General features: G+C 39.6%; 1 protein-coding gene across 11 annotated transcripts in view; it reads right to left on the bottom strand.

Annotated features, from left to right (window-relative positions):
• Positions 1–16,871, bottom strand: part of TTC39B (tetratricopeptide repeat domain 39B) — a 194,702-nt gene that overhangs the window by 26,823 nt on the left and 151,008 nt on the right. For all 11 annotated transcript variants that reach the window (XM_055092105.2, XM_055092106.2, XM_055092104.1 and 8 more), the window contains 5 exons: positions 13,331–13,398; positions 9,362–9,426; positions 2,130–2,235; positions 730–795; positions 95–203 (listed from right to left, as the gene is read on the bottom strand). In XM_055092105.2, coding sequence (XP_054948080.1) covers positions 95–203; positions 730–795; positions 2,130–2,235; positions 9,362–9,426; positions 13,331–13,398 — 414 coding nt within the window. The remainder of the gene's footprint in view (positions 1–94; positions 204–729; positions 796–2,129; positions 2,236–9,361; positions 9,427–13,330; positions 13,399–16,871) is intronic.

The raw sequence follows: 16,871 nt of genomic DNA, 5'->3' as shown, positions 1-16,871 counted from the left end.
CTCAGCCTCCCAAGTAGCTGGGATTACAGGTGTAACCCACCATGTCTGGCCAAGATAATCAATGTTCAATGAAACAATCTAATCCAGATCTTACCAAGTATTAGGGAGATGTAAGTATGAAAAGCTAAGATGGTTAAGCAGCACAGTGCAGACCTCATGCTCCTTCCTGAAGCACCTTCACGTAACTGCAGGAGGCCCAACTCCTATGGGAATCAAATGCATTTTAGAAAGAGAACATGACTGGAAAATCATATTCAGAAACTTTTTAAACATGTTTATATATTAGGGGGGTTACAAGTACAGATTTCATATATTATGCCGTGGTGAAGACTGGGCTTTTAGTGTCCCTATCACCGCAAGAGTGAACATCATACCCAACAGGTAGTTTTTCAACCCTCTCTTCCCCCACCCCTCCCATCTTTGGTCAACTATTAAGAAAGCATAGGAAACCGCGTGAGAGTAATAAGATCTAGCAAGAAGCAATATTAGCAACACATAATTTTTCATCCAAGAATTTGGATAACAAGGGTGAACATTTTTAACTTTCATCAGAAAAACTATGTCTAAGTCCTGAAAAACATGATCAAGAATCAAAGGCTTATTTTCTGTCCTACAAACAAATTGCCAATAATTATCAAGGTAGTTATGCAGACATGTTGCATTGCCCTCATATTCAATAAATAATGTCTTATCTTCCCTGTCAAAATTAAGATAAAATTAAATTTGTACCCTATTCCCAGAAAATCCAATAAATTCTAGTAGTCTGATAATCCTTGCTGGTAAAAGGGACAGCATCTGTAAGAAAAAAATATACAGTGTACTTATGTGTTAGTGTTTCTAACTGCAAACAAATCTAAACTAACAACTTATAGTTTTAATGCTTCAATAACATGAGAAATGGGGAACAAGTTTTAACCACCAGATATTTCTGTTACCACATACTGTAACAATCATTTATGAATTAATTTCATTTAGCTAAGACAAGGAAACTTTAAAAAGTTTTTTTAAAGCCTGTTCTTTCCAGGGTTCTCTATAGAATACTGGGACCTTTGATGTGGTGTGATGAAGTGACAAGAAGGTAACCCCTCAAAGCCCACGTCCAGGCAAGGTTTCTTAGTTTCCTTTCCCAGAAGCAAAAATCAGTCATAGTCTGTGTGATGTGTAGACACCACCCAGAAGTGGACAGCTGCAGCACTACCACTTCTCTCTGGGATATTCCTGAAGGACAGTGGTGAGGGAATATCCTTCCAGTGGGCAGAACCCTGGGCAGTGCACCTGGTTATGCACTATGCTTGAAAGGAGAAATGGCCAGATGTGCAATTATATGCTGATTCAGGGGATGTAGACAATGCTTTGGTTGGAAGGGCAGGGGCTTGGAAGGATCATGATTGGAAAATCGGTGACAAAGAGGTCTGGGGAAGAAGTACGTGGTCAGATCTTTCTGAATGGGCAGAAAATGTAAAGATATTTGTGTCCCATGTGGATACACACCAAAGGATGACCTTAGCAGAAGAGGATTTTAACAACCAATTGGATAAGATGGTCCATTCTGTGGGTACCAGTCAGCCTCTTTCCCATTTATCACCCCACAGGCTATAAGCAAAGTGGCCATAGTGGCACATTCACTCATATGTATACTTCTCTTGATCACTTCATTTTCTCACTAATTCCAGTGAACCATCAATAAAATTTAAAAATCTCTTAATCACATATTGGAATTTGACAGATTACTACTCAGACTTCCATCTCCTCAGGAATCATCAAAAATCATTCCTCAAGTTATACTGGTCCCTCACACATTTTCAATTCCAGAGCCGTCATTGTCATTGCAACAATATTTCTGCTGTGGAAATGGAAATGGATTCCACTGTTCCTTGTTACCAAAAACCTTACTAGTCTATTCAGAGTACCACACGCTTCCCTTACATTTTACAATCCAAAGCTACTCTGAGCATGTGTGGAACTTTATAACACACTGGGTCACAATGCCAGAAAACTGATCCCACTCTAGCTGTTTGTCAACCAACCCAAGGAAAGGTTCAGGATGAGGTTCAAATGCAGTGGAGAAGGCACAGAAAACCTTAGGTTCTTCTACAAAAGTTCTGGTTTCTATACAGTGATTTCCTTACCAAATTAAAGGCCCCAGTGCCAAGCTTGACACCCCCTTCAAACTCATAGAAGAATTCCTGCTGAAGTTTGTTCTTCTGAATTTCATGCAGGATAGAAAGACATTCTCTGGGTTGAAGAAAAAAAGTGACAGCGTAAGTTGACCATGACTCTGAAAATAAATATTAAATCAAATTTTGCACTTACGTGCTATAAAATAAGTGTCATTAATTAAAATACCATCAAAATTTTAAAGGATGATGCTGTGCTGAGTTTACTCTTAAGGATACTAGGTAATAATCATCAAAGAAAAAGGAGATGCTCATTTTTACAGTGTCTAGCAGGACAAGTGTTTCTGGGCTTAAAGAGAGGGTTCATCCATTGGCAAGCACCAGCCAGGAGTCGCAGGACCACAGGCTGCCATCCCACAGCTTCCAGCAGCATCTCACAGCGGACTCCCTGCGAGGGCTCAGCTCCTCCACCACTGCACACACTGCAGCAACCTGAGGAAATGAAATGCTACTGGCAAGAAGATCTGAATTTCAGTGTGACTGCCATCGTCTCAAACAGACCAAATAAATTAGGGCTTGGGACCAGGACAGACTGAAACAAGAAAGCAAAGGCCATCACAATGGCCCCATCTGTCCTCTGCTTTCTTCCTGCTCCAGCCATGAAAATCTTTCCAACTTCTCACTTTACTTTCTGTGTATTTCTCTCTTGCCTGTTCACATCATCTTCAAAAGGCAAATATTTAACCAAAGAAATACAAATTAAAACAATGACAAAAATATAAAAATTGATAATACCTGGGAATTGCTTATTAAATTGACAAATATATTTTTTAATAATAAGGAATAATGAGATATCATGAATCACTTGGTGTGATGCAATTATAAAATGTGCAACTACACTTGTGATCCAGTCTAGCCAAATATTTTTAATCTGAATCTAGCAAGCCTATAGACCTAACTTCCAGTTTACAAAAAATGTAAGGGTTTAGAGAGTCAATTCAGATGCCTACAAGCATCCCCTGCTGTCATTTCCCCTGGGTCATTTATTTTTTATTATGGTGCATTTTGCCAAGATAAAATGATGAATGTTTATTTGGTCAGCTCAATCAATTTCTTCTGATTTCTGATTTTATGCCATGGTTAAAAGGCCTTTGAAACTGACATCATGTACCTAATGATATCATTTCTAAGGTATTTTTGCCATAGAGTCATAATCTGAATTTAATCATGAAGAAACATTAGAAAAGTCCATATTGAAAGATGTTTTACTAAATAATTGGCCAGTTTATTCTTTTAAAATGTCAACATCATTAAAGACAAAGACTGAGGAACTATTCCGAATGAAAAGAGACTAAGGAGACATGACAGCTAACCTCGATATCCAGGATCCCGGGTTGGATCCTGAGCCAGAAAAAGGGCATTGATGAGACAACTGGAGAAATGTGAGTAAAGGCCATGGAGTAAATATTAATACTGTATCCATGTCAGTTTCCTGATTTTAATAATTGTGCTGTGCTTCTGCAGAATATTAATATTTGTAAATCTGAGTGAAGATTTACAATCTTCCATACAAGTGATGGAAATTTTTTGTAATAATTTTCAAATTATTTCAAAGTGAAAAAATAAAAAACAAAAAAGTTTAAAGCCTTTATATTTAAGAATTATAAAAGTACTTTCTTATGTTTCCTGCTAGAATTCTTTTTAAATCTTTTAATATTAAACCTATATGGACTTTTTTCATCTTAATGATTTTTCTATAAAATGAACAATTTTCCCAAAAACATTTACTAAAGTACCTATCTTTCTTCACTGTTTTGAAAGGGCCTATCTATATAAAGGAATTTAGTATATTTTGAATTCCCAGGTAAGTATGTGCGTGTGTGTGTAAGTCCATGTGTGTGCACACACACACGCTGTCTCTTTCAAAAAACCCCGCGGTTCATTTCACTGATATGCAAAGGCATACCTTGTTTTACTGCAATTTGTGGATACTGCAATTTTTACAAATTGAAGATTTGTGGCAACTCTGTGTTGAGCAAGTTTATCGACGCCATTTTTCCAACAATATGTGCTCACTTTGTGTTTCAGGGTCACATTTCAGTAATTCTCATAAAATTTCCAAACTTTTTAGTTATTACTGTATCTGTTAATGGTGACCTGTGATGGGAGATCTTAAATGTTACTACTACAGTAATTGTTTCAGGGTGCCCTGAACCACACCCATATAAGAGCGAAAGTTATCAATAAATGTTGTGTGTGTTCTGACTGCTCTACTGACAGGCTGTTCCTCCATCTCTCTCCTCCTCAGGCCTCCCTATTCCCTCAGACAAAACAATATTGAAATTAGGCCAGTTGGTAACTCTACAGTGGCCTCTCAGTGTTCAAGCGAAAGGAAGATTCGCACCTCTCATTTGAAATCAAAAACTAGAAATAATTAAGCGTAGTGAGGAAGGCATGTCAAAAGCCAAGACAGGCTGAAAGCTAGGCCTCTTGTGCCAAACAGTTAGTCAACTTGTAAGTGCAAAAGAAAAGTTCTTGAAGAAAATTAAAAGTGCTACTTCAGTGAATGCACAAATGATAAGAAAACAAAACAGCCCTATTGCTGATATGGAGAAAGCTGTAGTGGTCTGGATAGAACAAACCACCCACAACACTCCCTTAAGCCAAAGCCTAATCCAGAACAAGACCCTAACTCTTCAACTCTATAAAGGCTGAGAGAGGTGAGGAAGCTGAAGAAAAAAATGTTGGAAGCTAACAGAGGGTTGTTTCATGAATTTAAGGAAAGACACCATCTCTATAACAAAAAAGTGCAGCCGGGCACGGTGGCTCACACCTGTAATCTTAGCACTTTGGGTGGCCAAGGTGGGCGGATCATGAGGTCAGGAGTTTGAGACCAGCCTGGCCAAGCATGGTGAAACCTTGCCTCTACTAAAAATACAAAAATTAGCCAGGCACGGTGGCGCACACCTGTAGCCTCAGCTACTCAGAAGGCTGAGGCAGGAGAATCACTTGAACCTGGGAGACGGAGGTTGCAGTGAGCTGAGATCGTGCCACTGCACTCCAGCCTGGGTGACAAAGGGAGACTCCATCTCCAAAAAAAAAAAAAAGTGCTAAGTGAAGCTGCAAGTGCTTATGTAGAAGCTGTAGCAAGTTATCCAGAATATCTAGCTAAGATCACTGACGAAGGTGGCTGCACTAAACAACAAATTTTCAATGTAGACAAAATGGCCTTCTATTGGAAGAAGATGGTATCTAGAACTTTCATATCTAGAGAGGAGAAGTCAATGCCCGGCTTCAAAACTTCAAAGGTCAGGCTGACTCTTGTTAGGGACTAATGGAACTGGTGACTTTAAATGGAAGCCAATGTTCACTTACCATTCCAAATATCCTAAGGCCCTTAACAATTATCCTAAATCTACTCTGCCAGTGCTCTATAATTAAAACAACAAAGCCTGGATGATAGCACATCTGTTTACAGCATGGTTTACTAAATATTTTCAGCCTACTGTTGAGATCCACTGCTCAGAAAAAAAACATTTATTTCAAAGTATTATTGCTCACTGAAAATGCACCTAGTCACCTAAGAGTTCTGAAAGAGATGTATGCAAGGATTATATTGTTTTCATGCCTACTAACACAACATCCATTCTGCAGCCCATGGATCAAGAAGTAATTTTGACCTTCCAGTCTTATTATTTAAGAAGTACATTCTATAAGGCTATTGCTGCCATAGTGATTCCTCTAATGGATCCAGGGAAAGGCAACAGAAAACCTTCTGGAAAGGATTCATCATTCTACCTATCATAGAGAACATTCGTGATTCATGGAAGGAAGTCAAAATGTCCACATTAACAGGAGTTTGGAAGAAGTTGATTTCAACCCTCATGGATCATTCTCAGGGGTTCAAGACTTCAGTGGAGAAAGTAACTACAGAGGTGTTAGAAACAGAAAGAGAACTAGAATTAGAAGTGGAGCCTGAAGATGAGACTGACTGCTGCCATCTCATGATGACACTTTAATGGATGAGGAGTTGCCTCTTATGGATGAGCAAGAAAGCAGTTTATTGAGATGAAATCTATTCCCGGTAAAGATGCCATAAACATTGTTGAAATGACAACAAAGGATTTGGAATATTAAATAAACTTAGCTGATAAAGCAGCAGCAAGATTTGAGAGCATGGATGTAACTCTGAAAGAAGTTCTCCTGTGGGTAAAGTGCCATCAAGTGGTATTGCATGCTATAGAAAAATCTTTTATGAAAGGAAAAGTCAATAGGTATGGCAAACTTCACTGCTGTCCTTTTGTAAAAAAATTGCCATAGCCACCCCAACCTTCAGCAACCACCACCCTGAACGTCAGCAGCCATCAACATGGATGCAAGACCTCCACCAACAAAAAGATTATGACTTGCTGAAGGCTGAGATAATTGTTAGCATTTTTTAGCAAAAAAGTGTTTATCAATTAAGGTATGTATATTTTTTAGACATAATGGTATTGGCAGACTTAACAGAATACAGTACAGTATCAACGTAACTTTTATATGCAGCAGGAAACCAAAAAGTTTGTGTGACTCACTTTATTGCAATAGTTACTTTATTGTAGTGGCCTGGAACCCAAAATATCTCTGAGGTATACCTGTATGTCTTTGCCTCTACAGTCCTATTTTAATCCTTTAGTATTTTTAGGTTTTGATGACTAAAACAGCAATTAGCATTGAATTTAACATTCGTTTATACCTTCTAAAAATATTTCACAAAGAAATCTATACAACAGCATGTCAGGTACCCAAGATCTACCACCCCCTTCCAGGATTTTGAATGAAACACAGTTTTGTGAAAGGATTTTCAGTGAAAGTACCTCTTAAAATACTAAATTTTGGTTCTGCTACCAGTAATGGTAGGGTAGCTTATGTCAGATTAACTTTCCCACAAGTAACTATTACAAATTGTGGAAAAATCAAAATATACATTTAAAACATATTTTTACACAGTGGAAAATGAAGGGAAAAAAGTAGGAGTCTCAGGAGAGAAGAAAGTAAGAATGGGGCCGAAAAAAAAAGTTTGAAAAATTATGACCACAAATTTCTCAAAACCACACTTAGGCACATCATAGTCAAACTACTGAGACCCAAAGATACAAACTAGTCAATCTTTAAAAAAGCCAGAAGAAAAGACACATTATATATAGGGGAACAATAATACAAATGAAAAACTGAATAACACAGGCTTTAATACAATAGGAAGACAGTTTTAAAGGGCTGAAAGAAGGAAAAAAACCCATCGACTCAGAATACTATAGTTAGCAAAAATAACCTTGAAAAGAAAAAGTAAAAAGTAAATATATTTTAAGATAAATGAAAACAGAATTTGTTGAAAGCTGACACCCTATAAGAAATGCTAAAGGAAGTTCTTTAGTCTGAAAGTAAACAGGAAATATATTTACCATTTTGAATAAGAATATGAAAAATGGTAAGAATATGGGTAAAGAGAGAAGACTACAACATATAACTGATTAAAGAGAAAGTCTGACACCGCATTGTAGGGTTTAAAATATATGTAAATCTGCTATACATCATAAAAATAGCACAAAGGGCCAGGCGCAGTGGCTCATGCCTGTAATCCCAGCGCTTTGGGAGGCCAAGGCGGGTGGATCACGAGGTCAGGAGTTCGAGACCAGCCCGGTCAATATGGTGAAACCCCCGTCTTTACTAAAAATACAAAAATTAGCTGGCCGTGGTGGTATGTGCCTGTAGTCCTAGCTGCTCGGGAGGCTGAGTCAGGAGAGTTGCTTGAACCCAGGAGGCAGAGGTTGCAGTGAGCTGAGATCACACCACTGCACTCCAGCCTGGGCAACAAAGCAAGGTCTCGGTCGCAAAAAAAAAAAAAAAAAAATCATAAAGGGCAAAATGTGGTAAATGAAATTACACTTTTGCAAACTTCTTATAATTTATGTCCAGTGCTACAATATTAACTCTAAGTTGACTGTAATAACTTAAAAAGAATATTATAAACACTAGAGCAACCACAAAAAAATTAGAGTACAGCTAAGAGAACAACAGTTTTAAAAATGTTATTAAAGCAAAAGAAGACAGGAAAAAAGGGGGAGAGAACAGATGAGGCAAAGAGAAAAAGCAAAATGGTAGTCACAAGTGCAAACATTCAACTGCCCAGCTATGTGACTCTACAAGAAATATAATTTAAATGTTTAAAAATACAATTTAAATATGAAAACAAAAATAGGTTTAAAGTAAAAGAATATATCCCATGCAAAGACTAATTATAAAAAGCATAAGTGCCTATATGAATATTAGATATAACAGATTTCAAGACAAGGAATATCACCAAAATTAAACAGAGACATTTCAAGATGATGAAAAGGTTAATTCATTAGGAAGACAGAAGAATTATAAATACATATTATAAAAGCCTAACAACAGAGCTCCTAAATATATGAGGCAAACACTGACAGAACTAAAGGAAGAAAGGGATGACTCCAGATTCAAACTTAGAGCCTTTAACACTCTGAGTAAATAACAGACAACTGGATAAAAATCAATAAGGATATGAACAACGCTACGGCCACCTCAGCTGAACATTTCCATTTATTGCAGAAAGTTCTACTGGGCAGTGCTGCTCTGGAGTCTGAACCAAAGATATTACTATAATTTTAAATTTATAAACTGTTCTAAGGAGAGAGAAAACTAAAATTATCTAATCAGAAATTATGTCAGTAGCTTTATTTTCAGCTAGCTCTTAAAATTGTATTTAAACTTAAATTCTGTTGTCCTATAACACTGAATACACACTCAACAAAAAATTAAGTTCATTTTTACCAACACCAAATAAAAAATCCTAGTCAGGCCAGGCGCGGTGGCTCACGCGTGTAATCCCAGCACTTTGGGAGGATGAGGCAGGTGGATCACGAGGTCAGGAGATCGAGACCATCCTGACTAACACAGTGAAACCCCATCTCTACTAAAAACACAAAAAATTAGCCGGGCGTGGTGGCGGGCGCCTGTAGTCCCAGCTACTCGGGAGGATGAGGCAGGAGAATGGCGTGAACCCGGGAGGCGGAGCTTGCAGTGAGCCGAGATTGCGCCACTGCACTCCAGCCTGGGTGACAGAGTGAGACTCCGTCTCAAAAAAAAAAAAAATCCTAGTCAAACTTAATTTAGGAGAACTGTGAAGAACAAAGGAGTATACAGCACAAAATTATTTACAAACCACATCTTACTTTTTAACTTACTTATATATTTGGTAACTTGTTCTAATTTTGAGTCCACCTTTGATGAAGTTGATCATATTTTCATCCTGAAAATAATTCAGTTAAAAAATTAGATTATTTAGCAAAAAATTTTAAATTGTCCCCACAGTTGTGTGTTTGTGTGATTAGAAAAACAAAAACAAACAAACAAACAAAAAATATTTTGAGGACATAATTTTGAAATTAACACATACTCTTGCTTTACATTTAAAAGTTTTGGGGGTAATTTTTCTTCCACATTAGAGGACAACAAAAAGAAACTACTTGTAAAATCCTTCAATTATTTTATATTACTAAGGAGGTAATCCTCACCAATTAGGGGCCATATGCGGTCCAAATTATTTTAATAAACATTGACATCTACTGAGCAATTTTCTTCTGGGTTTAATAGAATGTAAAATGGATGACTTTAACAATCTGCTCTAAGGCCAAACCTTCCAGTACATTACACCCAGTAAATGGGACAATGGTCCTTCTTTCACAGAGTACTTTAGCAGCCAGAGTCTTTTTAATGTTGCGAATTTTACTCACACACATTTCTAGGCCCAAAATAACTGGTCTGGTTTCTGAAGTGGCTGTCACTACCATACAATTTTGTTTTAGGAAAACACCACCACTTCAATTCTGTTTATCTGATTGTCATCGACCATAAAATTGAGGCTGTTGGCCTAGATGAATGGCATTTTCGGGGTCAGCATTCTAGGATTCTAAGACAATAAATTACATCAAATAACCACTTGAAGGAAGTTACTCTAATAGATGGTACTAGTGGAGACAGTCCTACGTTTTGCATATACAGAGAGAAAGTTTTTCTAGTCTATTGATATCAGAAAGATGCTCTGGCTGGGCGTGGTGGCTCACGCCTACAATCCCAGCACTTTGGGAGGCCGAGGCGGGTGGACCACCAGGTCAGGAGATCAAGGCCATCCTGGCCAACATGGTGAAACCCCGTCTCTACTAAAAATTCAGAAATTAGCCGGGCATGGTGGCGGGTGCCTGTAGTCGCAGCTACTCAGGAGGCTGAGGCAGGAGAATCACTTGAACCTGGGAGGTGGAGGTTGCAGTGAGCCAAGATCGCACCACTGCACTCCAGCCTGGTGACAGAGCGAGACTCCATCTCAAAACAATAAATAAAAAGAAGAAAAAAGAAAGATGCTCTGATATGTATTTCTCGTGTACTTAAGCATCCTTCTGTAGCAAAAGAAAAACTGAATTTCATTTACTAATTTCATTAATTGCTTAAATATTTAATGTTCTAATTATTATAAGAATCAATAGATATGAAATTCAATGTTTATCTTCTTAAATTAAGGAATCTTATGATTACATAAAATCCAATACCAACCAGAAAAGAATTTCTTAAATTAGCTTGAAATATACCTCAAAAAAAAAAAAAACACATATTTCATTTCAGGATTCATCAAACTTAAACTTAATGCCTATTTTATACCAGGCACCCAAATGCAAAAACAGATGAAAGTAATACAATATGTTAAGGGAGGGCATCAAGCACGGGGAGGGAGCCATGCACGGGGACGGGATCATGCATGGGATGTCATGAGAACACAAAGTAGTGGCATGGAAAGGGCCAGACATGCCTCCTGGAAGCATTGGTGCTTTAAGCACAAAAATAATTAGAAACTGGACAGGTATAGAAAGGCAAAGCAGATGTGAATTTTGTAAGCAAAGTAAAACTCAAGTGGAAAGACAGGGTGGCATTAAGGATCATGATGGGTTTGGCCATGTGTGCATATGTAATTCCACACTGCTGAAGAATCCATTGCAAAGAGAATGACCAAGGAGTTAAGAAAGCTACCTCCAGCCATGCTACTCAAGTATGCAACCCCGTCAGTGGCTTTCAAGGACACCTGTAAGGTGCAGGGGGCGGGTAGGGAACATAGAGAGGAGGTACCAGTTTTGTTTGAAAAAGTACCCCCCTCATTTGTGACATTCTGATACAGAATACTGCCATACTCAATCAATCAGAGCTACTGAATGCTGAAGCAGAGAAGTGACCAGGTCAGAGACTCATTTTTAAGAGGTTACTCAACCCTCAACTGCAGAATAGGGAATGAGCTGAAGGTAAAAGAAATTAGAGAGGGAGAGTCACTAGGTTGCTGTGCAGTCCAGAAAAGAGTAGATAAGCACTTCTTCCAGAACAATGATAGGAAGAGACGGAGCTGCACAATCTTTAAAAGGCTAAAGCAGCATGAATATAAAGGTGACTGGGTGGGAGTCAGGAGGAAGAGGGGACAAACATGGATATCTCTTTAATTTCAAATCCCCAAATATAAAATAAGCCTTCAAATCCCAGATTTGATTGCCAAATCCCTGTTTGGAAAACAGAAAAAAACTAGGGCCTCCATGACTATCATTATGATGCTTACTGAGGCAGTAAGACTGTTGTTATCAACCAGTCTTTGTAATGTCTGGGTTTTAGGAAACAGGGTCATGGGCTACAGTGATTCCGTTTTACTAAACCAGAATCCAACCCAAGAGGTAAACCTCCAGGAAAAGAAAGAAGCAACTGTCAAATAATTTAAAAGATTGTGGCCGGGCTCAGTGGCTCACGTCTATAATCCCAGCACTTTGGGAGGCCGAGGTGGGTGGAACACCTGAGGTCAGGAGTTCGAGACCAGCCTGACCAATATGGTGAAACCCTGTCTCTACTGAAAATACAAAAATTAGCCAGGCATGGTGGCACATGTCTGTAATCCCAGCTACTCGGGGGGCTGAGACAGAAGAACTGCTTGAACCCAGGAGGCAGACGTTGCAGTGAGCCGAGATCGTGCCACTGTACTCCAGCCTGGGTGACAGAATGAGGCTCCAACCACCCTGCCACCCCTCCCCCACCAAAAAAAAAAAAAAAAAAGATTGTGAGTGAGGGAAGATTTTCCATTTCACAGCTGAATTTCTTTCTGATTTCTTACAATCTCTACCCCACCTCACCCTCACTGTAGCCATCACTACCACCCATGAAGCCATTATGTGAAAGTTTATGTTTTACAGAAGCATTGGAAGATACAGAAATAGGCAAGGTACTGACTGTATCAGTTCCCAGAGGTGAAATTAAAATGGATCATAAGAAAAGGATTAATTGTTTAGTGACTTCTAAAAACTGCTCTTCCAAAGGAAGAAATAAAAGAAAGGAGAATGAGAATATAGAAAGAAGGGGGAAAATAAAATTTGAAGTATACGTGCTATGCATGCATAACTGAACTTGACTGAGGCAAGTGGTGTAACAGGGGACACTTCCTCTGCCCGGGCCACTCCCATGTGCGGACTCTACCAGTAGAAAGCGCAAAGGAGAATACTCTCCCGGTTTTCACACAGATGCATCTTAAAATTAGATATGACGGTTGCAAAGCAGTTTCTTTAAAGTTTCTTTTTTGTTTTCGAGACAAAGTCTTGCTCTGTCACCCAAGCAGAAGTGCAGTGGTAGGACCTCGGCTCACGGAAATCTCCACCTCCCAGGTTCAAGTGATTTTCCTGCCTCAGCCTCCCGGGTAGCTGGGATTACAGGCGCCCGCCACCATGCCTGGCTAATTTTTTTTTTTTTCTGTATTTTCAGTAGAGACAGGGTTTCACCATGTTGGCCAGGCTTGTCTCGAACTCCGGACCTCAGGTGATCCGCCCACCTCAGCCTCCCAAACTGCTAGGATTACAGGCGTGAGCCACCCTGCCTGGCCTAAAGTTTCTTTAAAGACACAGTCTTTAAAGGGCAATGATTCCCAGTGGAGTGCAATTTGAAATAGATTCTTAAGTGCAGTAGAGGAGGAACAAAGCTCTCTAGCATCTTTTTCAGCCAAAGTTTATCAGAATAACAAATATTTGCCATTACAACTCTTAAGTCAAAAGAACTGAAGCTTTGACATAGAATGCACCACATTTTTCTATGCAGCACTGGCAGTCTTCCCAGCCAATACGAATTCCAAGCCAAATATTCATTACCTGCACAAACGTGAGTGCAGCTTTCTGTAGGAGACACTCGGCATAACAGATTTCAGCATGCATTTCCTCTACAAAAAACAAATAAAATTATATTAAGTAAAATCACACATCCAAAGTGATTGCTCTGTGATGTTCAGGAAAGACTGGCAGAAAAATGAACCCAAGAGAGACCCCAAAACTTAGATTGCCCTTGTGCTTCCACAAAAGTGGAATGATAACCCCAGTTCTCACTTTGTCAGGAAGATTTTCCTGGAATGTGTGAAGTGTTCAGGGAAGTCATCCCCATTCAAATGTAACTGCAAAGAGTCAGTCACTTCGTATGACTGACTCAAGACGCAAACTCAACTCACAAGGGGAAATGAACATTTAAAAGCACTTTTTTAAAAAAGGAAACCACTTATTTTTTAATTTAATTAGTAACATAAAACTTTGGCTGTGCGTGGTGGTTTACGCCTGTAATCCCAGCACTTTGAGAGGCCGAGGTGGGTGGATCACCTGAGGTCAGGAGATCGAGACCAGCCTGACCAACAGGCAGAAACCCCATCTCTACTAAAAATACAAAAATTAGCCAGGCGTGGTGGCACATGCCTGTAATCCCAGCTATTCGGGAGGCTGAGGTAGGAGAATCACTTGAACCCGGGAGGTGGAGGTTGCAGTGAGCCGAGATTGCGCCATTGCACTCCAGCCCGGGCAACAAGAGTGAAACTCCATCTCAAAAAGAAAAAAAAAAAAAACCTTCACACAGTTTTAAAAGTTGAAAAACACTAAATTAAATGTATGAATGCTAGCTTCTAAAATATGAAGGTATGGTAACCATGACACTAACCAGACACATTAGCTACCTGAAAAGAAAGCAGCAATTCTCTAGAGCTCGGTGAAAAAGAAACGTCCTGCACGGCCACGTTAAGACTCCTCACACATGAAGACCTGATATAGAAAGAGGCAGCACTACCCCAGTTTCAGGCTAATTTGATCATGTAGATGTCTAGCACAAGAACAAGGTACTCACAAAAAGGGGTGAGGTGGGGCTCTGTGCATCCCAGGGACCTGCGGAGTACCCCAGAACACACACCCTAGCTTCCCAACCACCCATTATACTTGCAGAGGATGGAGAGACAAATCTCTACTTTTTTCCATACACAAGTCAGCAGATTCTTGCTCTATCCATGGGATGCAAAGTGGCATGATATTTAAGTAAATGAGCCTGGGGTATTTAGGAGCCTGGGCTGCTAAAAAGGCTCTGCCATGTATGAGCTATAGGACCTCGTCCCCTCTCTGCTGGTTTCCTCATTTATAAAGGCCACTAGCACCGCCTCTAGTTCACAGCTGAAGGATCAAATGAAGTGCTGCACATAGAGTTCATGATACAGAGTGAGCACTGGATCAGTGCTAACTACGTGCACTGAGATCACTGCCCATGATCCATGTCACTGCTTTTTGGTAAAAGCTCAGAAAGCAGAAAGCATTTTTATGTGGAGTGTGACTGAAAATAGGGTATTTCTTATTATTGGGATTAGTGCTAAATAGACTTAGATGACAACAAGTACTTTCTTGCACTTATACACATAGATGCCACCCCCACCCTACACACACATACAACCCACTGGTTCTCATAAATTGGTTCAAGTTCTTGCCATGCTCATATTCCAATGTTTAATTTACAAAGAAGCACCTCTGCAGCTAAGGTCTTCAACAGTACACAGAAAGATGGGGCCAAAGCCATTAACAGACCAAACTTGAGGAGTTAGAGCCTGCACATCCACAGTCAGGGTCTCAGTCCTTCAGAACACCTCTCCTCAAAGTGTGCCTAGTGATTTTCTAGCTGTGTTCAGCGGGATACCAACTGGTAACTTATTTTTACCCAGTCACCTGAATATCCTCTTCCTAGGTAATTCTGTAACAGAGTGAGAACCAGGAATTATGAGCTATGAAAGTCTGCCCAGGAATACAGATTACTGGCTTGGGGTACATGCAGAGGGGATGAAGTCCGTGGTGGTGATGGCAGCGGTGGGGGAGGGGGGGCGGAGGGGAGTGTGCTGGTAACAGGAGCAAGGAAAGCCAAGAGCACCTTCAGGAAAAGCCAGTCAAGGGAGGAGACATCAATGAGGCTGGAAGGGCTCAGTCAAGGCTCAATTATAAATGGCCTTGAATGTTAGAGTCTGCACTTGATTCAGGAAGCAACAGTGAGTCAGTCCCTGCAGAGATCTGAGCAGACGGGTGGGCAGATCAGGGTTAAGTGAAAGATGAACAAATTTAAGAGCAGCATGGGGATGTGACAACAAGGCAGACAGAAAAGGCATGAGAGTTTGAACTTTGTATTCTGCAAATAAGTATCTGTCATATTAAATCCCTTTCACATCCTAGGCACTCATTGCATTTAAATATCTGTTTGTAAAGGCAATTTGAAACCCATTTGGGGCAATCCGCCAGGCACAAGAGAAAAGAACTAGTATGTTCCACATTAAACCCATGAAAAGTTTAATGAAATATACTCACTCCTGTAGACAACCAGACACTCAAGGATGTAAATGAAAATTACCAAGAGGAAAAACAAATCACACACTAAAGCTACAATGTTTTGACATGCTCCCTTGAACACAAAGTCTGTTTGGGTTGCAGTTGACAGCCAAACTCACTAAGAATAAAATACAGCTTAATTTATAAAAGTCTTATTCTTTCACTGTGGTTGATTTACACTGCATAGTTCTTTAGTTCTCAAAATTAGCCATTAGGCACTTATGAGTAGGTAACTACCAGAATATCTCTTAATTATAAATTCCTTAGTCCACAGGAGTAAATATCTTCATGATGCACTGAAATAATGTTAGCTAAGCACTGCTTTTAGATATGAAAGTCTAAATAAACCTGTATGTCATAATAGGCTATAGTCACAAGTTTATTAGTTTATTTTTTTTATTTATGTAGAGACAGGGTCTTGCTCTGTCACCCAGGGTGGAGTACAGGGGCATGATCTGCACTCACTGCAACCTCTGTGATATGGTTAGGCTTTGTGTCCTCATCCAAATCTCATCTTGAATTGTAATCCCCATAATCCCCTTGTATCAAGGGTGGGAACTGGTGGGAGATGTTTGGATCATGGGGGTGGTTTCTCCCATGCTGTTCTCATGACAGTGAGTGAGTTCTCACGAGATCTGATGGTTTTATAAGTGTTTGACAAGTTCCTCCTACATGCACTTCTCCTTCCTGCCACCTTGTGAAGAAGGTACCTTGCTTCCTCTTTGCCTTCTGCCATGATTTTAAGTTTCCTGAGGTCTCCCCAGCTATGCAGAACTATGAGTCAATTAAACCTCTTCCCTTTATAAATTACCCAGTCCTGGGCAGTTCTTTAGAGTAGTGTGAAAATGGACTAATACACTCCACCTCCTGGGCTCAAGGGATCCTCCCACCTTAGCCTCCCAAGTAGCTGGGATTACAGGCACAAGCCACCAGGCCCAGCCTACTTTTTATAATTAGTAAAAAGTAATTTTCTCCCTTATTCCAGATTTCCTAAAGTGCCATTGTTCAAAGACATTATAAAAAT

Source organism: Pan paniscus, chromosome 11, assembly GCF_029289425.2.
Source record: "Pan paniscus chromosome 11, NHGRI_mPanPan1-v2.0_pri, whole genome shotgun sequence".
Taxonomy (NCBI): Eukaryota; Metazoa; Chordata; class Mammalia; order Primates; family Hominidae; genus Pan; species Pan paniscus.
The sequence above is the reverse complement of the archived record's forward strand: the minus strand, read 5'-3'. Positions and strand labels throughout refer to the sequence as shown.